The sequence below is a fragment of the Hordeum vulgare genome, chromosome 7H (genome assembly GCF_904849725.1).
Source record: "Hordeum vulgare subsp. vulgare chromosome 7H, MorexV3_pseudomolecules_assembly, whole genome shotgun sequence".
Classification (NCBI taxonomy): Eukaryota; Viridiplantae; Streptophyta; class Magnoliopsida; order Poales; family Poaceae; genus Hordeum; species Hordeum vulgare.
The window spans coordinates 627,669,522-627,691,272 of NC_058524.1; the positions used below are offsets into that span (position 1 = coordinate 627,669,522).

Here is a 21,751-nt window from a genome sequence, read left to right on the forward strand (position 1 = left end):
CTCCAAGGGAGTTGTTTTTGTTTGAATACAAAGCCTAAAATTTGCAGGTTGTGTGTGATTTACTTTGCTATCATACGAAGTGTTGTTTACGCCTCACCACATGCCATAATATTTTGATCTCATCTCAGTATCTCGCATCTTTAGATTCTCATTTTGTCTTAATTACATTATTTTTTATATGGGTTAATTTGATAAATGCGAGCTGTGTCCGTGGCCCCGTATCGGTGCTGCATAGACCAAAAGTATAGTTGAATCTCGGTGGAGTCCTAATCTTTTTTGTTTCTAACCTACAGAGTGATGATAAGAAGATAATGCGTGCAGTTGGAGTTGACAGTAACATGTTCATCCTGGACCAGAATGACCCGTTGAGCTATTGGCATGTGTACTTCAAAGGTTATGTGGGAACAAACCGGTACAGGTGTTTTGCCGAGTTGAGTGGGGAAAAAGGGCCGGAATTGCTCAGATATTGCAGTTCCGTGAATAAAGGTATGAATGATTACACATCCCGTCACTTTGAAATCGATCATTAAAAAACTAGTTATATAGTTGATTTTAGATTCGTGAAAAATACTCATTTTTAGAAAGTGCTACTAGTTGTTATTTATTGTTGGACTATTATTTCTTTCTTTGTTTATATGTAGTAATATTTTTGTGAAATCAATTCTAGCACAACATTTCTTGTTTTGCACTACTAATTGTGCAAAACGTTAATTGGGAGTGTTTTATATTTGTGCAGCTTCTGTTGTGGTCTGCAAGAACTGCTTTGGAGGAATATATCACCCTCCCGGAGTAGATTTCAAGGGTTCACCATCTGTTTGACCTCCAAACTTGTAGTCAGTTCCTGCGAAAACAAGATCACCTGGATTGGCTCGAGTCAGTTGTGAAGTAGAAAGAATGTTTCAGTTTGTCCCTTATTACTAATTGAAGTGACTTGTGATGTTTTGTTGTTCTCATATGACGAAGATAACAAGTGAAACTGAACTCTAATTGCGGACATGTTCCTTTGGATACCAGACGCAGGACTGCAGGAGAGATGAAGATTACCTTTGCTTTTCACTTAAACTTGATAGGGTAACACATCCACTTAAGAAAAGACTCAGTTCATTTGTGGAGTGATTTCAAGTTCAACCAGCCATTTTTGAGGGATCACGAGTCAGATTATTTTGGCTTTGCACCCCACAATGCGCGACGAGCTGGCAAGGGCATGTCAAAGGTAGTTGTATAATTAGTCGATCAGACAATTAGACGTGGAAAATTCGATTTTCTTTTGGGTGCTTGCTTAATCTCTCATTTGAAGTTTTATTTCCTTCTGAGATTTATCTTCTCATTTAATTTAGCATCCATACGTATGCACCACTTGAAAAAAAAAACCGCTCTTATATTAAGTTAACGTAAAAAAGCTTATGTTATGTGACGGAGGGAGCGGTCTTCATCTGTGAGGAATGTTAGATTAGTGCTGCTGTGTTCAGCTTTTGGTTTGGTGCTGCCATGTTGGCCGATCTGCCAAATGTTTCTCATTATCCATGTGTTGGATCTTGGATGCAAAGGTTGTCTGATTCTGCCACCATTTCTCAGGTTGCTTACCACATGGGCCACGTCGGAGCATTAAGCTGCTGGTTCAGTCCAAGGGTCTGCATTGTTTCATCATGTTGACACAACCGATTAGCTTTCTGTGTTGGAATGTAAGAGCATCTCCAACAGCATGGCTAAATGGACGTGTATATGCGTTATAGACGATCAGGCCAAAAAACAGCTCGTCTATCCAGTGATGCAAACATACACATCCTCCAAATTAGCTCCAAAGCGCAACTGAAGCCACGATTCCTCCCTCCCGCCAACTCACTTGATCTGGAAACGAGGAAGACGCCGTCGCGAGGTTGTAGTCACGGCACACTAGAGCAACCCGAGCCGAGGGGGGCGCACCTGCTGCTCGATGGCGCCGGCACCGCCCCGGAGGGGAGGGAGCAGCCCGAGCCGAGGGGGGCGCATCTGCTGCTCGATGGTGCCGGCGCCGCCCCGGAGGGGAGGGAGCCAAGGTATGTGTCTGCGTCGGGGCCGGACACCTGGGTACGATGCGGGCTCAGCGCCCCGGGGGGCGGGGGAATCGCGTCGCTGCTGGAGCCGAGGTATGTCTTTGCGTCGGGGCCGGATCGATGGGGACTCCTGCTTGCTACTCTGCTCGATGGCTGCTCCTTTGTGCCTGGATATGTTTTTTTTTTCCTGCTGATCAATGTTAAATAGGCTACTGCCATAAAAATTTGCAAATGGTTATAAATTGTTGTTTAGTTACTCTGTCAGTACTACTAAATATGTTGATACTAATGTTGCTGAACCAATACAGTTATAAATTATTTCAATTACTATTCAGATGGTAGTTGAATTGATAGTTATAAAATAATAATAAAATAAAAAATAAATAATATGGACGTTCTTTATATAGACGTTCTGTTGTAAAACTTAACGTCTATACCAAAGAATCTTTATAGACTATTGTCTATATAAATATATAGACATCCAAATTTAGACATCGCCGTTGGAGATGCTATAAGAGCCTTAAGCCCTTAACTGCCCGGATCATTGACAGCATCGCAGCCACTACCTGCCTCCAAGAGACCGAGCTTGATAATGTCGATCAGTTTGTTGCTGCCTTTTTGGGGGCCTTCCTGGGATGATAACATCGTTGGGGTGTCAAATATTGTTCCATCTGAATTTTGCGTTTGGCGGACATCCAACTACGGGAGTGAATTGCAGAAAAACCACCACACTGAAGCGCAAGTTTGCAGAAAAGACATTTCTACGAATTTGTTGCAAAAAACACTGATTTCAGAACTAATCATTTGCAGAAAGCACTGAACTGTGAATTGGGGCCTTTTAAGCACTGTTTTGATAGGTGGGTCCCTATTTTGGTGATGTGGCATCACGGCCATTCCTGACGCCGTCTAACGATGCGTCTAAGAAGCAAAACCGGCTCGGTCGAATGACCACTTCATTCGTCCCCTCCCGGTTTAGTGACCCGTTTTTTCAATGGTTTTTCAGAAAACCGGCCGATTCAACTGGTTTTCTCAGGAGTGATTGCAGAACGGTCTTATTTAGCTTAAAAACCCGATGATGCTCTCGGTTCTGGTTATTTTGGTCCGACCGCCGGTCCGGTTCGGTTTTTTAAACTAGGCTAGAAACACATCAACTAGCGCCTACATGGGTCGGCCCATACTAGCGGTAACAAAGTGGAACCCGAAATCACTAATTGATGAGTACACTTTTTAGAAATCACTCTCACCTCCTCAAGTTGCGATAAGTGGCGTACTGAATGTGTGACACTTGTCGCAACCTCGAAGTTTTGTCTTTTTTCATAAATCTATATTTTCAAAAAAATTATCTTAAATCGTGTGTCTAAATGTCAAACCGTTTTCATCATTGGATCCCTCGTGTCGACATCTTCAAAGCTAGATCTCATGTTGATACGTTTTAACAAACTTTTATTTTCACAAAAAACGGACGGAAAAATGTGCCTCTCTTGAAAGGAAAAGGCGTGTTTTTTTCGTTTCCGAGAGACAGGGTCATGCCTCTCGTGGAACCAAAACAGTGCCTCTCACGAGATAAAAAAAATAGAAAATATTTTTTTCTCGTTTCCGAAAGGCGGTAAAACAAAATATCTTCCTCTTACGAAACCAAAATCGTGCCTCTTGTTAAAGAAAAAAACACATTTTTTAAGAGATGTTATTTTTTTCGTTTTCGAAAGGCACGGCCAATCCGTTTTTAGGAGGCACGACCATGCCTCTCACGAAAGTAAATTCGTCCACGAAAAAAAAGACTTTTTTTACGCTTTGTTCAAAAGCTAAGAAAGACCGATGAAAGAAATGAAACACCGAAAAAAGACAAGAAAAAATCTCCTAAAAACCCCAAAAAACACATGAGGAATAATGAAAGAATAAAATTCTAAAAAAACACTCAAAACATGTCACGTGACAGCGGTTGAAACGCGCCAAGAGTGTTTGTTAAGAGGGCTTCCCGAAAATGTTCGTCAACTAGTTGCTCTGGAACATGTTGTGGACCAAAAAGCAGTGGCCGCGTCCATGTCAAAAAGAAAGAAAAAAATGAAAATACTCTAATCCATAAATATTTAAATACATACAATTTTATATGAAAGAAAATTATGAAGATTAACGGCTAAAAAACTATAAAGAAGAACGTGCACATGTCGTCCACTCCTCATTCGTTCAATTTTATATATGTACGTTTCCCTCTCCTCCTTCCCTCTTCATTATTTTCTTCCCATCTCGGTTTTTTCACAAGCTTTTCTTGGAAACCGCCTCAACTGGTCTATCTTTTATTTAGATATCAAATGATTTTTTGTTTTCTTAGTGAGACAATAAAATATAACATGATAAGTGTTTACGCCCCTAAAAGAATAGTTTTATTATTTCTTTCCTGGACCAGGTTTTGTTCTTTTTTATTTTATTATTGTGTTTTTTGCTTCTTAAATTCTGCACAAATTTTCAAATTCGAAAAGCACAAAATTTCTGAATTAATTATTTTTATGAACATTTTCAAATTCATGAACTTTTTCCAAATTTGTTAACATTTTTCATATTCAGGAAAAAATTAGCATTCCAAGATTTTTTTTCAAGAAATTGAACTTTACAAATGTATGGCTTTAAATAAATTGAATAATTTTAAAATGTTATAACTTTTTTATTCCCTAACTAGAATAACTCGTTTATGTTTGATTCTAGCAACTCATTCATCAATCATAGTTTACTACTGGCACTATTTCATCGTGAATAGATCTCAGTTCTATACCCTCCATATCAAAATATAAAACGTGTGTTTACAGTTAGATTGGTAGCGATACTAAAACCTCTGTCTTCCTAGAGCATGTACAGCTAGACCCCTTATACTCGTCTCAAACACCTGGACTTGTGAGAGATTACCATCATACAAGAAGAGGTGGCATCACATGACTTATGGATTTGGCATGCTTTCTCTGGAATGTCGGGTTCTCACAACGACATCAACGTGCTTCAACGATCTTCGGTGTTGAAGAGGCTTTGCAACGGAGAATCACATTCGTGTAACTACAACGCCAATGACTGAGACTACAACATGGGATACTATCCTGCCGATGGCATATATCCTCAATGAGTTGCATTTGTGAAGAGCATATCCAAACCACATGGCAACAAACAAAAGCAGTTCGCATCAATGCAAGAAGGAGCTAGGAAGGATGTAGACAGGGCATTCGGAGTGTTGCAAGCACGTTGGGGAACTATTCCTGGCGCTGCAATGATGTGGAAACTAAAAACTTTGTGGCAGTTGATGACATGTTGTGTTATTTTACACAATATGGTCGTCGAGGATGAGAGTGATGGTGTAGCTCGAACCAATGATTTTGAAGCACATGAAGAACAAGTTTAATTACCAAAAGATCAAGATGCAATTTAGGTTATGAACTTTCTGCAGATGCATCAGAACCTCCAAGACCATCAGGTTCACGCGCAACTTCGTACTCAATGATCTGGAAGAGCATATGTGGACCCATAATAGAAATCAAAGAACAGAAGATTGATTCGGCACTTCAAATAAATTTTACGTAAACACTATTTATGTTTGATACAAACATTTGTTATTTACATGTGGCATTAGTATATGTGATCGACCTGCATGGTTTTACATGAATTAAGAGCAACTCCAACTGGCCGACCCAAACGAACGGCGATTTTGTCCGCTTTTCGTCCATTTGGATCGTTCGTCTGGTTTATGATTTGGATCGGCAATGCGCCCAACGCGCCCGTTGCCGACCCATATTTGTCCGCGTGGCCGGCTAGCCGCCGGATTTTAACAAATACAAACATTTTTGCATATTATTCAAAAGCAAATGAAATAGCATAGTCTCATAATCGAAATAAAATATAGCAAAGTTTTACAAGCTAAATAAAAATTAAATTGTCTATAAAATACACCTATTGGTTACCAACATGGTCCCACATATGCTTAAGCAAATCATCTTGCAACTGAATATGAGTTTTCCGATCACGTATTTCATGATAAAATTGGATAAACTGTGCAGAAGATGCCACTTCTCCTTCATGCTGAGGCACCACATTGTCACCCTGAAACTCAAATCCTTGATCTTGGAGACGTTTCAGATGCTCATCCTCTATGATCGTATTGTGCATGATCACACAAGCAGTCGTCACTTCCCACAACTTCATGGTGCTCCAAGTTCTAGCAAGATATCGAACTATATATGCCCCATCGAGATTGCAAAACACCAAAGGCACACTCGACATCCTTTCTAGAACTCTCTTGCTCTTGGGAAAATCTTTTCCTCTTTTCTCCGACAAGGTTGGAGATTGTCTTCACAATAGTGGTCCACTATGGATAGATTCCGTCAGCTAGATAGTATCCTTTATTGTAGTTGTGACCGCTGATGTTAACATTGACCAGCGGGCTGTTGTCTTCGACAAGCCTTGCAAACACCAGCGAACGTTGAAGCACATTGATATCATTGTGTGATCCGGCCTCAAGTATGACAGTGCCTTGACATGGCCCTTGTGCTGGCCTTGCCAAGCAGTAGGGCAGTTCTTCCGCTCCCAGTGCATGTAGTCTATGTTGCCAAGCATCTCAGGGAAGCCCCGGCTGGCATTGGTCGCGAACAAGCGGGTTGTGTCTGCAGCAGTCGGCTCTCTCAAGTAATCAGGGCCAAACACTGCAACCACGGACTTGCAGAATATGTACAATGACTCTAGGCACGTAGACTCACTCATACGGACGTACTGATCGATAAGATCACCAGGTACTCCGTAAGCAAGCATCCGGATAGTTGCAATGCATTTCTGATAAGATGAAAAACCAATCTTTTCAATGGCGTCCTCTTTGCACTCGAAGTAGTCATCGTATCCGACCACCCCCTCTCGAATCCGGTTGGAAACATGCCTAGTCATACGAAAACGCTGCCGAAATTTGTGATGTTTGAACAACGAATTGCTTGTGTCAAAGTAGTCCTTCTATAGAAGGAAATGGCCACTCTCTCGGTTGCGATTCAATGACGGAACATGCCCCGGAATCAACCCCCGGAACAACGGTCGTTGCCTATTCAGGTGGTCATGGAACAACACGGCAAGCAACATCTCCTCATCGTCGGAGTCGCACACAACATTATGAAAAAAGAACTCATCGGCGCAGTCCATCTGGACCTTGAGGCAAACTGTCGAACAACTTGCGGGCGTGGACAACGAAACTGATCGGCGATGACGGATTGGGGTCGGGGAAGCTGCGGTGGCCCGGCGGCGATGCGGACGACGGCGTGGGTAGGCGTTGGGGAGGTACGGGAGGAGGTGCTGGAACTGGGCGGTGGCGGGGACGGGCTGGGAGCAAGGCGAGGGCTAGCTGCCGGCACAGTCGGCGGGGATGAAGAACAACCAACGTGTCACCGACTGGCGGGCCAGGGGGTGGAGTACGCGCTTGTTGCCCGCGTCCATTTTGTCTCCGTGCCAATCGAAACGAGGCTCAAAATTGAATCGGAAATGGGTTCGCACGCGGATGAAAAGCGAACGCGCGTCCGTTTGGATCGGCGCGTGGTCCGACTTTTATGTCCGCACGGACCCAAACAAACGTCGGCGGATGAAGTTGAAGTTTCTTTTAATAGATCGGATATGAGATATGCGAATATGAAAAGCGAAATATAAGAGGTCGTAGTATGCGCTCACAGGCTCCGGACACGTATGTGAATATAAGGGGTTTGCGCTGCCCGACTGTAGATGATGTTCCGAAAATGGACAGGAGTACATGCAGACGATGGATGGTGATGACTGCCAATGAGCTGGCTAGACTCGATTCCGGCGCGTGCATAGCGTGCGTGGACTAGTAGACAACAAGAAAGTCGACTAGGAATGTGGCTGCCGATGCAACTCGGTAGACGTACTACTACGACTCGCACTGACCTGTGTGTGTCGGAGTTTCACACGGCAACAACCAATGGATGAAGAAAAGCTTGCCCCCACTGGACCCATGCATGTAACCACGTACGGTTGGTTCACCGTCGTGGATAATTTTTTTGTTTTGATCTTTTGCCTATTTTTTTTAAAAAAATTGACCTTACTTAAAATAAAAAATCTGACTTTTTTTTATGGCGTCAATATCCCTACCGTTTGGTTTGTATTGGAGACGTCAAGGACCCTAGCGTCTGGTACAAACCTGCATGATCGGATGACCCGTTGAGTCTCTGAGGTGGCAAAGGACCAGAAGCCTCACGGCTGGTACCAAACGCCAGGCACCTTGACGTCTGGTCCAGCAGTTCACACAAATATATTTTTGATAATATGTGCCACGTGATGCAGACACCAAAGTCCTTGGCGTCTGGTCCAGGACCAGACGTCTGGTACCAAGCTACATCAAAAACTCAACGGGTCAACCGATCATGTCAGCTCATACCAGACGTCAGGGACCTTGGCGTCTCTCAAGCAAATCAGATGCAACGGATGTTGACGTCACCAAAAAAAGTCAGATTCAACCTTTTAAAAAGTAAGGTCAATTTTAAAATTTGTTAAGGAAAAAGGTCAAAGAAAAAATTATGCCATCGTCGTCGTGGAAAACCCGGCAGCTGCTCTACACCGCACACAGTCGGGGCGAGTTTTACTAGGCCAGTTAACCCGGTAACATGATGGCCGAGGACCGCCGGAAGAAATACCCATGCCTCCATTTACTGCGACTGGCCGACATCTTGGACTTATTCCTCCTCACTCCACTCGCCATCGTGCCTCAAACGCTCAATAAGTAAGATATTTAATTTTGATATAACTGGCAAATGCAATATTTTAATACAAGAAGTCTTATTATTTAGACTATCCATAGTAAGAGTTACATAAATGATAACATTACATGTATCTAGACAAGATAGTTGATATGATGAGTAATTAATGAGGAAAGGGAAAATGAAATAACATAATAGTCTTTTATTGCAAACTTTCGATGATAGCTTACTAAGGTGATCACTTGGTAGTTAACATAAATATACTCCCTCTGTCTGAAATACTTGTCCTAAGAAATGAATATAATGAGTGTATCTATAACTAAAATAAATCTAGATACATTCATCTCTAGAACAAGTATTTCCGAACGGAGGGTATATGCTATTCACATTATAAATAACATCGTACATATGAAAACAAGATGAGTCTTAGAAATATTCATCTGAGGGTAGTGCATGCATTAAAGATTCAGATGGTGCATATGAGAAAGATTTATCCAAGTTCAGGCCTTCAAATCAAGATAACACCCGACATCTTGCTTATCCCCATTGATGATCTAGCCTCGTATGAAAACTATGGTTCATGTGTACAAGTGGTCGATCATAAGCTCGTATAGGGGTTGTCACCTTGGATGTCTGTATGTGTAATTTAAAATATTTATTTTTTAGAGACTTTATACGGATATATATTCATATAATTTAAAATGTAAGTCCATTCATTTTGCTCCGCATGTAGTTCGTAGTTGAATCTTTTAAAAGACAAAAAAATCTTTGTCGTCTGTGATATTGTCTTTGCCGTCCGGGATATTATCTTTGACGTCTGTGATGGCAGACGGCAAAGAAGCTGATTCCTGTAGTATTCGTAGTTGAATCTTTTCAAAGACAAAAAAAATTGGAACCGATGGAGTCGATGGCTAAGGAGGCACCGAGGGCAACCTAAAATGTACTCCCTCCGTTTCATAATATTTGTTGTTGGGGAGAACTAGTTAGAGCATCTCTAGTGGAACGTGTATATGGAGGTGGATGGTAAATACACGTTGTAAAGAGAAAAACGCTTCCCAGTGGAACGAGTATATGGGCGTGGAAGTTATACACGTCCATCCACGAGGCTACTCCTCGTGGAAATAAACACGAGCCAGCCACGCTCGTGCATGGAAACGAGCTGCTCCAGCGATCCTCCCGCCTCCGTCCAGAGGCCATCGAAGCTCGCCGGCGACCACTCCCCTCTGGTAAGCTCTCTCCCTCCTCCTATTTTCCATTCCCGTCGGTAGAGAGGAGGCGCGGGACGTCGGGCGGCCGCCGCACCGCTGGCCAGATCTGGCGGCGGCGGCGCGCGCCATGGAGAGGGGAGGGCGGGGAGAGAGGGGCGGGGGTAGGGCGGCCGCGCTGCGTGCGCGGGGCTGCGTGCGCGGCGCGTGCGGGCGGCGGCGGAGGCGCTGCGTGCGGGCGGCGGCTGCGTGCGGGCGCGGGGCGACGTGCGGGCGGCGTGCGGGCGGTGGCGGAGGCGCTGGGCGGAGGCGCTGCGTGCGGGCGGCGGCTGCGTGCGTGCGGGCGGCGTGCGGGTGGGCGCTGCGTGCGCGGGGCGGCGTGCGGGCGGCGTGCGGGCGGCGGCGGAGGCGCTGCGTGCGGGCGGCGGCGGCAGCGCTGCGTGCGGGCGCTGCGTGCGTGCGGGCGGCGGCGGCGCTGCGTGCGGGCGGCGGCAGCGGGCGGGCGGGCGGGCGGCGGCGGCGCTGCGTGCGTGTGGGCGGCGTGCGGGCGGCGTGCGGGCGGGCGCTGCGGGCGCGGGGCGGCGTGCGGGCGACGGCGGAGGCGCTGCGTGCGGGCGGTAGCGGCAGCGCTGCGTGCGGGCGCTGCGTGCGTGCGGGCAGCGGCGGCGCTGCGTGCGGGCGTCAATTTTGTCTATTGCTTGCAGAAAAATGGCAATCAGTGGCATTTGTGCGCTGCTAGCCATACAATCAGTGGCAGCCATACAAACTGCAGAAAAATGGCACTAAAATTGCTGTCAATTTTGTCTATTGCTTGCAGAAAAATGTCTAAATTTTGATGTCTAAAATAGCTGTCTAAAATTGCTGTCAATTTTGTCTATTGCTTGCAGAAAAATGTCTAAATTTTGATGTCTAAAATAGCTGTCTAAAATTGCTGTCAATTTTGTCTATTGCTTGCAGAAAAATGTCTAAAATTTGATGTCTAAAATAGCTGTCTAAAATTGCTGTCAATTTTGTCTATTGATTGCAGATGAATGATGACCAAACCTTCTTGGACATCATTGATTTTGGTTACACAGAAACACAACTAGAAAGTTCAATTGGAGAGCAACCAACCCCATCAACTCAGCATCAAGCAACACCAATAACAGAGAAAGCAAAATCCAACAAAGGAAAAAATTGGTCTAGTGAGGAGGACAAGATTTTGATAGCAGCATGGGGAAATACAAGTTTGGATAGTGTCGGGACAGATCAAAACAGAGATGCTTATTGGGCTAGAATTTCAGAGTACTACAACTCACACAAGATGTTATCATGGCCGGAGCGTAATGCTAATGCAATCAATTGCCGTTACACATTGATTAACAAAGAGACCGCTAGATTTTGTGGTTGCCTTCAGCAGATTTTAAATAGAGAAGAAAGCGGAAGGACTATAGAAGAAAAGGTATGTGTCTATCTTGTACTTCTATATGTGTTGTGCAATATTCTATATGTGATCTGTAGATTTTCACAATACATTTGTATGTGCAGACAAACGATGCACACATTATGTTCAAGGAAATGGATCTTAAAAAGAAGAAGCCTTTCACATTGATGCATTGCTATGTCGAGCTTTCGAAGTATCCAAAGTGGCAGACAAAAGAACTTGAAACTTCTCGTAAGAAACAAAAGAAGACCGTTGGTGCAAGTCCGGGCACATCCACCAATGATCTAGTTGATGCATCCTCGGTACGCACTGATGCTACCTCAATACACAGGGATGCTTTTGAACATGAGGAAAGACCTGATGGTGTGAAGAAGGACAAATTGCGGAAAGGTAAAGCTGATGACAGTGCTTGCAAGTTGTCATTAGAAACTGTGTGGGCAGCAAAGCAAGAGAAGGATGACATCAAAGAGGCGGCAAAAAATGCTCGCTATGCACAACAATTTGAATTGCGAAAAGAGGAGATTGCACTGAAAAAGAAGGAGGATGCACGAAACGAGAGGGAGGATGCACGGAGACAGTTTGAATTAGATGAGAGGGTCATGCTCATAGACACTAGTGGTATGACTGATATGCAAAAGCAGTTCTACCAAGCTAAGCAGAATGAGATCCTTGCTCGTCGCCTAGAGTAAGAACTATTTGATGCTTTATCCTAGTTGTTGTAAGAACTATTTGATGCTTTATCCTAGTTGTAAGAACTATTTGATGCTTTATCCTAGTTGTTGTAAGAACTATTTGATGCTTTATCCTATTTTATTGATAGCACTGCATTACAAAGACATTTAGAAATATAGCCGTTTGAAAATATAGCCGTTGGAATATACACGTCCTGATTTCCACATCCTGTATACACGTTCCACTGAAAAACTGAGAGGTGTAAAATTTAACAAGGTGTATATGGACGTGTATATAAAGATATACACGTCTAAATTTACACGTTCCACTAGAGATGCTCTTAGGGGAGTCGGATATCCATCAAATATCCATCACACATGCAATGAAAAGAGAAGGAAGAAGGATGGGACCTGAGGCTGAGTTGGCATATGTCCAAACATTTGAGGACATTTTGATGAAGTGTGTTGAAGTTGCCGTGAGCTCGCGTGGTAGATTAGATTGCGGCCGGCGTGTGCGTCGACTAGAATAGACTAGACGAGAAAGTCTGCGTCGCGAAGGAAATTAGGCTGGCGATGCAATGCAACTTGGTACGATCGAGACGACTGACTCATCCTGGCCTGTCGGAGTTTCAGAAAAAACTTGCCCCCACATGGACTAGCTCCCTAGCTCATGCATGCACCACCAAGCACCAACGTACGGTTGGTTCTTCGTTGTGGAAAAACTCGTCAGCACGGCGCACGCGGACAAGATCGATCGGCGGATTTTATTCAGCCAATTCAAGCCGGTAATTAACTAAATTGATGGCCGAGACCGGCCGGAGGAAACTCGGATCCATGCTGTGGAGTCGCATGCATGCAGCTAGTCTCTGTCTTGGTCTCTCTTCTTTTTCGGGTGAAACTTTGTATTACTCAAATGGGAACACCACAGTCTGCATTGATCTTACCTAATGTGAGATCCTATCTAGTATATACTAGTCTTCCCCAAGATAAGCGAGCGACAAGTACCAGTATGACAGAGTATGATATATGTAGACAGCTTTGGGTCGTGACGGGAGTGCGGCAAAGGAAAGGCGGAGTTTCAACTTTCTTCATTGTCCCGGCCGTTTGATTGATGATGCCGGCCGGAGACTAGTCTAGTCCTAGACGACAAGGCTAGTCTTCTTTTTTTCTTTCCTTCACAACCGACAAGCTAGCTGGACACTTGACTACTCTAATAAATTCTATACAAGGCCGAACTATACCTACCACTGGCCAATGAGGCTTTGGCACGTTACCATCTTTTAGCTTGCATTACTGATGGACGTACTCTTTCAAGAATGACTTTAGCTGTAGCTACAAACACAAAAAAGCCTGAATACGAAGGCCGCGCGCCAGCATGCAGGAGCTTAATTGGAGGCTTCCTGGAAGAACGTAATTAATCGAATCGATCGTCTTACCAAACTATATATGTATGGGTCAGATGCAAACCCCCACGCTTTCTGTTCTGCATCCTTCGTTTCAGGACCGTCTTGTTGGGAGGCCTCGGACATGTTTTGCCCTCCGCCTCCTTGTCTATCACTATCAGAACCATGCCCCTCAGCCTCGCAGACAAGCTTGCAGCCGGATCCGGGGTCCTACTCTCTACCAGGCAGTGGCGGAGCCAGCTCACTGGTAGTCTGGTACAACCCGGGCATGAACACAAAGACACATGAACACAAAGACACCCGGCCGATCTACGTCCCTTCGCCCCATAGACAATGCTAATCACTTCATGTTAGTTGACGTAATCTCAGTGATGACTCTTGGGCAGAGCCCCCGGGAATAGTTTTGAATCCCGGCCGGAATCACTGAAGCTTTCCCATTCATCTACTCCGTCATGAGCACCGCTTCTCGCCAAGACAATTACCACTGATCCGTGGTCAGGGATACACCGTCGCAACCGTGGTAACTACCGGAATCTCAACCACCCTTCCGGCAAAACCCTAACCCTAGCGCATGAATAAGATCGTCTCGCGACCGCCTCCCTATCGCCATAGCGTTTTCCTACGTGGTGGACCCATGACGATTTTTCCAAGTGATTTGATGCACGGTGCTGCATGATAAGGGTATGTACAACTTTGATAAAATAGTTTTATTTTAAGTCTTGCATGTAATTTAAAGGAAAACGTTAACTTTCAGCCGGCTGATTCTGCTTTCGCGTCCATCGCCTCCTTTGTTTGCCGAAAATACAAACATTTTTTATGAGTTTTCTCTCCTTCACTTTATCATTTATTCTACGTGACACTTTTAAAATAACACTATTGTACATGCCCTAAAAGTACCCGAACAGCATGCTTCCAAATTTTTTAGGGTATTTTGATTGATGAACCGCGCGCGTTGAAGTTGCCCTGAGCTTGGCTAGATTAGATTCCCGACTGCATGCGTGTGCATGCATAGCGTGCGTCGACTTGACGAGAAAAGTCTACACACGACACGTACGAAATTAGGCCGCCGGGAGCAAAAATAATAATAAAAAATAGGCCGCCGATGCATCTTTCTTTCGTTTCGAGACGACTGACTCATCCTGTAGGATTTTCACAAGAGAAAAAAGCTTGGCCTCATGCATGCATGCACCACGATGGCACGAACGTACGGTTGGTACTTGGTCGTGGAAAAACCCGGCAGCTGCTCTGCATCCGGACACGATCCACGAATTTTACTCAGCCAATTAAGCCACTCATATGATGGCCCAAGAAAATCCGATCCATGCCGTGGCGTCGCAGTCTTTTACCAGCTGCATGCACCTAGTCTCTGTCTTTGGTCTCCTGGACATAATCCCCCCTATACCACACTGCCCCGTACACATATACACACTCGCATGTGTTTTTTTTTTATTTCCATGATGACTTCATTAATTTTTAAATAATATGTCAATTCAATCGTTTACGTGTGCTTATAAAGATAAGGTATGCATGCATGCGTTTATAGATATTATTATATATGCATATTTATAAGCGTATGCGTTTATACTGTATTCAAATAAAAGAATCCCCTTTATATGGGTCAATATCATATTTTATTTTTATGTCTTTATTTACCCTGCAAAAAAAACCATACTCCCTCTGTCCCAAAATAACTGTTTCAACTTTGTACTAGCTCTAGTACAAAATTGTACTAAGCTTAAGACACTTATTTTGAGACGGAGGGAGTATGTTATTTATATATAAAATTAAAACATTGTTATCGCGACTATATGTATGCATGGATGCAACTTGAACGCTTAATATGAGTGCTTGATACGCTAGATACAAGTACCAACATATGATGTAGACAACTTTGGGTTGTGACGGGAGTGGAGAGTTTGAGCTTTTATTTTCTCTTTCGGCAAAGGTGGAGTTTCAACTTTCGTGCTCTCTATATGACTTGGACATGGTCTTTGCAATGAAATCGGCCGGGGGCCATCTTGCCCAAGAACAAAGACTTGGGTTAATTTTTCTATACACGTCCGACGTTTTTTTATTTATTTATTTTGCTGGTGTTTCATGGCTCACTACTTGACCATACATGTGGCATTTCACATTTGCATGAAAACTCCTCCCTCCTCACTCATTTTCCTTTATTCCATTGGAGTTTCCAACATGATGGACACCTGACTTAGAGCATCTACACACGGACGCCTCAAATGACCCCTTATACGCACGCGGACGTGTGGGAGAGAAAAGGAAAGAAAATGATTCAACTGGATCCCTGGTATCATCCCTATACGTGGGGGCTGTCCGCCAACCCTCATGTCCATCTCCGTTGACGGTTATTATGACGGTGGAAGGGAATTTAGATCCCACCATGGACTACAAGATATGAAACTTTCAAGGGCGCTCATATTCATTGCTGAGTTTGCCTTTTTTTATAGTTCACATTTCGTAACGTGTTTCAACTTGAGCTTTCGCATGACAGTAGGGCATCAATCTCTTAACATCATGTGTTTTTCTTATTAGAATTTTTAAAACTTTCAAATGTGGTTTTCAAACCGAATGATGTTTGATCGATGAGGACCAAGTGCTTCCTTGTAATGGCAGAGCTATGTAGGCTCCTTGAGGGTTGTGCCCCCCCCCCACCCCCCCCTCTTCCAACATTGAACCCCCCCCCCCCCCCCCCCAAAAAAAACCATTGTATTTTACGTTTCGTCCCTCATCTATTTTTGTCTAGCTTCATCGCTGCTTCCTTGCTCGCCGGATACCTTCGGGCTACTATGAACAATGTTTGACCGACTTAAGCAGGGAAAGACGGAGTGCACCATTCTTATTCTTAAGTAAAATGCTAAACAAAGGCAAACTGCCACCGACTACAAGATGTGAAACTAACACAAATGATTAAGTCGACTTCTTGTACAGTAACACGTTCTAGGATTGATAAATATCCTCGTGCTACAATAATGCACATGTAGACGCGATGACACCGTGCCCCTAATCTCATTGTCCCAGTCATGGAGGGCCACCGCCGCGACCCAATGACCAGCGAAGTCCATCTCCCCTCCATGATTGTCCTTCACCGGATCCGCCCCGTTGCGCTCTGTGCCAACGCGACGAATGTAGGCCGCGGCGTCTCTTTCCTTGGATACCCAACTTATATAATACGTAGAATGCAAATCAATCTGTGGTTGGATAATAAAGAGGACGACGATGTCTTCAGCCCATCACGGTTCAAATCATAATGCTCGTGTGATTTTTAAATTTATTTATTTCATAATTTTTTGGCGATGCAAGAAAACCGCCATGGTTGTCATACGGGGCGGCATACGATGGGGAGCAGCCTCGCCGGCCGTTGACCCCGTTGACCCAGGAGACGACACGTACACGTACCAGCGCTCTCGGGGCCCCACGCGCCAGCGGCGGGAGCGGGCGTGCCCCCCTCGTCATCGCAGGAGCCGAGAAATTCGGCATATATCGTCTCCGTCCCTCTCAAACTGAAAGTGAAATCAAGAAACTTGAGTGGAGCAACAGCAACTCCCTCCCTCCCTCGCTCGGCGGTGCTTCTTCTTCTTCCTCCCCGTCGTCGTCGCCATCCCAGCACACCTTCCTCCCCGCTTCCCTCCTCCTTCCTTCTAGGCTTCTTGGCTTCTTCTTCCCGCTTGCTCGCTCTCCCCCGGCCGGATTGCAACTGCTTCTTGGCTCTGCGGTTGGTTCTTGCTGCAGGGTCGCCAGCTTCCCCGTCGCGCACGGCGGTCCTCCCTCCGCGAGCGATGGGGAACTGCGCCAGCGCCATGGACGGCCTCATCCCGTGGGGCTGGGGCGGCGCCAAGGCCGCCAATCCCGCAGGTACCCGCTCCGATGCCAACCGCACCGCCCCCATCCATCGATCTTCTTTTATTTATTTATTGCCCAGGCCCCTTCCATGTGACAATATTTTTTTTTATCTTAGTCTATGGGCTTCTCGACTCCTCTACTGACTGATATCGATTTCTTCACAAATCTATGCGCTCCATTTTTCTCAACAAAAATAAATAAATCTGCAGCAATCTCTGTGGCCAACTTGATGGTGGTATCCTTGACTACTAGCACTAGTCATCCTCTCCATGCTGCCACTACTGTATTGGAAGAGTGCATACTTCACCAATACTTATATGATTGTGTGCATGGGATAGGAACCAACTGGGTCAACTTGTGTGCACATGTGGCTGCAATCAATCCAACCTTGGAATCATTTCGATTGCCCAAATCAATTCTGTTGATTGCTGCGTGCCAACAACCAAGTGCAGATTAATTTTTTTCCTCAACTCTGCTTCACTTGTTTGTTTTCTTCATTCCTGTCATGAATAATTACTACTAAAAGATCAAATGCATTTCTTCAGTACCTGAGTAATTCACAGCATCAAGTGCATTGGTGAATTTACAGAACACAAGAAAAAGTACCCATACTTGTTAATTGTGTATGCGTAGGGATGTCTGCATCGAAGAGGACCACGAGCTCCTCCACCACCGCCACAACAGGGAAGCTCTCGACGGTCAGCACCAGCACCTTCATGGCGTCGACGGTCAGCGGCGGCAGCACCGACGACGGCTACGTGGAGGACGGCCACATCCTCGAGTCCCCGAACCTCAGGATCTTCACCTTCGCGGAGCTGAGGAGCGCCTGCAAGAACTTCAAGCCTGAGACGGTGCTCGGTGAGGGCGGGTTCGGGAAGGTCTACAAGGGATGGATTGATGTGAACCCGGCCAAGGGCAGCACCGCCATGGTGGTCGCCGTCAAGAAGCTCAACCCCGAGAGCGTGCAGGGAATGGAGCAATGGCAGGTGATTGTGATCCTGATGAATTGGTTAACTTTGTATTTGTTTTCTACTTCAACGAATTTCAGTGATACGATCTTTTTTTCTAAATGGTGCTTTCGGTATATAGGCAGATTTCAGTTTTCCTACAATCGTTAAAAGTTACTGATAGTGTTGCCATATTTAGTTTTACTCAAGTTGCAATTGCCACATTTTCATGCTTGTGGCCAAGTGGAGAATGCTGGACCTTTGCATTATTTGCCATGGCCAGACTACTCTGGTTGCTTGTTTTTTTGTGTATACTCGAATACTAGTCATTGAAAATTATTATATTTATGGCCTTCTTGTCCAGTACTGTTACTAATTATTGGCAAAATAGGATCTCCATGTTTCATTTTTTTTATTGCTATAATCAGTACCACTCTCTTAGATTATCCTTATGTGTTTTTGTGCATATTCCAATACTCTGCTCTCACTAGTTATTGCCCACTTCATATTTATGCTAATTCTTGACAAGTACTGGTACTGCTTATTGGCAGACAGTAGGAATTTCTATTACGGCTGTTGCTTTCATTTTATTTAGTTATTTATGTATTGCTAATTCTGGAAGTCGTGCCGGATCTCTAAGATTTTCATTATGCGTTTCTCTAAAAATGAATTTTTTTTATGCAGTCTGAAGTGAATTTCCTTGGGAGAATTTCACACCCCAACCTCGTCAGACTGTTGGGCTACTGCATGGAGGACAACGAGCTACTACTCGTGTACGAGTTCATGGCCAAGGGGAGCTTGGAGAACCACCTCTTCAGAAGTGAGTCTTCTTTCGGCAGCCGATGACCTTTTTCGAACAATAAATATCTGAAATAGCGCTCCTTTTGTCAAACTGTTTTTCCTCTTTATGCCGACTTGGTCCGCAGAGTAGCACGCCTTGCAGATGCTGGTTAAACTGCGACATCGCTTTCGTCGCATATTATATATCAAGCACCATAGTCCATAGTGCTATACAACTAACGACTAGCACTTTTCAAGGGCACGAGCATCGACTAAATTGTCTGAACCTAGCCAAATTCTTGCTGCTGCTGCTGCCTTCCATCATTCTTTCCAGGTCAATTTGCAATAGAGGGTCAAAAGTAGAACTCAGATTTTTTTTTTGGGTTTACCTCGTCTACTTTTTGCTTACCTGGTGAAATATTATTTGTGATCAAATTTCTCATTTAGCTCGGTTTTGGTACTAACTCGTAAACATCATCAGGAGGGGCCATCTATGAGCCACTGCCTTGGAGCCTCAGGCTGAAGATTCTCATCGGTGCAGCTCGTGGCCTCGCCTTCCTTCATTCGTCCGAAAAGCAGATTATCTACCGGGACTTCAAGGCGTCCAATATCCTATTAGATTCAGTATGTATTATTGATGAATATCCTATCAATCACTAACAAACTTTTGTACCTGAACAATACCTGATCAAGCCTTCAACCATGTCATGTTCAGCATTTCAACCCGAAACTGTCAGACTTTGGATTGGCCAAGCATGGCCCAGATGATGGGGAGTCTCATGTGACAACACGAGTCATGGGCACGTACGGGTACGCCGCTCCGGAGTATGTTTCAACCGGTATGTTTTTCATTTGACCCCTCATGCTAGCAGTCACATTACAAACTAACAATGTGCATCATCTATTCCTACCACTGACAAACACTGACCATCATCCATGCTAGGCCACCTGTACGTGAAGAGTGATGTGTATGGCTTCGGCGTCGTGCTGCTCGAGATTCTCTGCGGCCTGAGGGCGCTGGACCCGAGCCGCCCCAGTGAGAAGCTCAACCTGGTGAACTGGGCGAAGCCGCTCCTGTCGGACCGTAGGAGACTGACCCAGCTGATGGACAGCCGGCTCGAGGGGCAGTACCATGCCAGAGGGGCCTTCCGCGCCGCTCAGCTCACTCTTAAATGCCTGGCCGGCGAGCCCAAGAGCCGGCCGTCCATGAAGGAGGTCGTCGAGGCGCTCGAGCAGATCGAGGCAATGAAGAGCAAGTCGAAGTCGAGGGAGGCTCGACGAGACAGCCCGTCGATGGCGCGTGGCCGTGGGAACTCGCCAAGGAGTGACGGCTCTAGGACCAACTCTAGGGGCAGATGATCGATCAGGAGTGTGTATAGGTATGTAACAATGTAACTGATATCCATTTGGAGAATGTAAAGGTAGACCACCACCACCACACCATTGTTTCCCGTTGTCATGACGAAGTTTGCACCGATCATGACGGTCAATGTAATAGTGTAGCGATATACGGAGATATTTAGCTGTTGCCATACTCGCACGCATGAATTCAATGATTTTTTGCACTGAAATGCCATGGGTTGGTTGCATTGCATCAGGTTGCACTAAGAACAGCATCCAGTCATTATCAGTTATATAGTGCCAACAACATGGTTCTGTACAAGTGCTGAATTTCAATACATCTTCTATTCTGACAAAATCAAACATTCGAATAATTTCATTGCCAGAAAGATTTCACCACTCAATTTTCCTTTCCTTAAACATTTCTGGTTGGATATTTTTAGTTTAGTTGCTGAAAATCATGAGACCGAAAGTGATGATGAACTTTCAAACATGGTTCTGTTGAAGTGCTGAAGTTCTGTACATTTTTCTGCTCTGAAGAAAGCAAACCTTTGAATCATTGCCTGAAAGATCTTAACAATCTTGCTTTCACCAAGCATTTTCTGGCTGGATTTTTCGTCGCGGTCAAGATTTAGTTTTGCTGCCGAAAAAGTATTTCTTCAGATCATGAGACAGAAAGTGATGGTGGACTTTTACTTGCTGCTAGCTGCTACAGATTACTCCTGGATGAAGCTGGTTAAAGTGCTAGACTGATCCAAAGTTCTTCAGAACAATTTAGGCACCCTTTCACTTTCCCTTTCCTTTGTTTTCTCCTAGTGGGAAGCTCACTAACAAAGCCAATCTCATTATCAAATAAGGAGCTTTCTTCAGTGGGTAGAAATGATTTGAGGACACTCAGAGGATCAAATCAAGCTTTGATGCCTTCCTTGCAAATAAAAATGGGAATATGATACTGCACTATGGAAAAGGCTGGTCAAAAATGTTGGAACTTGGTTGGAACTGTACCTACCTGTAGTTTGCTCTTTCTTTTTTCTCTTTTCCTGACTTATCTCAAGCCTGTTTGTATATAACCTTTTATTTTGCATAAAGTTATAAACATTGCAGTGGGTTTTTTACCCCACTGTTTTGCTTCCAAAAAAAATATATGCCTACCTGTGTGTGTCATCACAGCAAAAAAGATTTGTCTACATCGACATGGTTCATTACTCATATGCGGTTTCAAAGAAAATGCACCGTTAATATTCAGGTTTCTATAAAACAAAAATTAAGCTGTCGAAGTCGACCTTTTTAGAAACTTGTAAGAGTAACATCTTTTCAACTGAAAAGCATAGTTAAATTTACACATTTTTTTTAGGGAAACAAGATTACATG

The 21,751-nt window shown here is 44.6% G+C and overlaps 2 protein-coding genes across 2 annotated transcripts; both read left to right on the forward strand.

Annotated features, from left to right (window-relative positions):
• The first annotated feature begins 7,250 nt into the window (after positions 1-7,250).
• On the forward strand, positions 7,251-12,150 carry LOC123409628 (glutathione S-transferase T3-like). Its single transcript, XM_045102487.1, has 4 exons — positions 7,251-7,530; positions 9,812-9,978; positions 10,985-11,398; positions 11,485-12,150. The coding sequence occupies exons 1-4, from the start codon at positions 7,251-7,253 to the stop codon at positions 12,067-12,069; spliced, it is 1,446 nt and encodes a 481-aa protein (XP_044958422.1). The 3' UTR covers positions 12,070-12,150.
• A 4,824-nt stretch (positions 12,151-16,974) lies between these two features.
• Positions 16,975-20,610, forward strand: LOC123412634 (probable serine/threonine-protein kinase PIX13). Its single transcript, XM_045105584.1, has 6 exons — positions 16,975-17,324; positions 17,946-18,298; positions 18,944-19,079; positions 19,521-19,663; positions 19,755-19,878; positions 19,983-20,610. Exons 1-6 carry the CDS (start codon positions 17,249-17,251, stop codon positions 20,396-20,398), a joined length of 1,248 nt encoding a protein of 415 aa, XP_044961519.1. The 5' UTR covers positions 16,975-17,248; the 3' UTR covers positions 20,399-20,610.
• Positions 20,611-21,751: the final 1,141 nt, after the last annotated feature.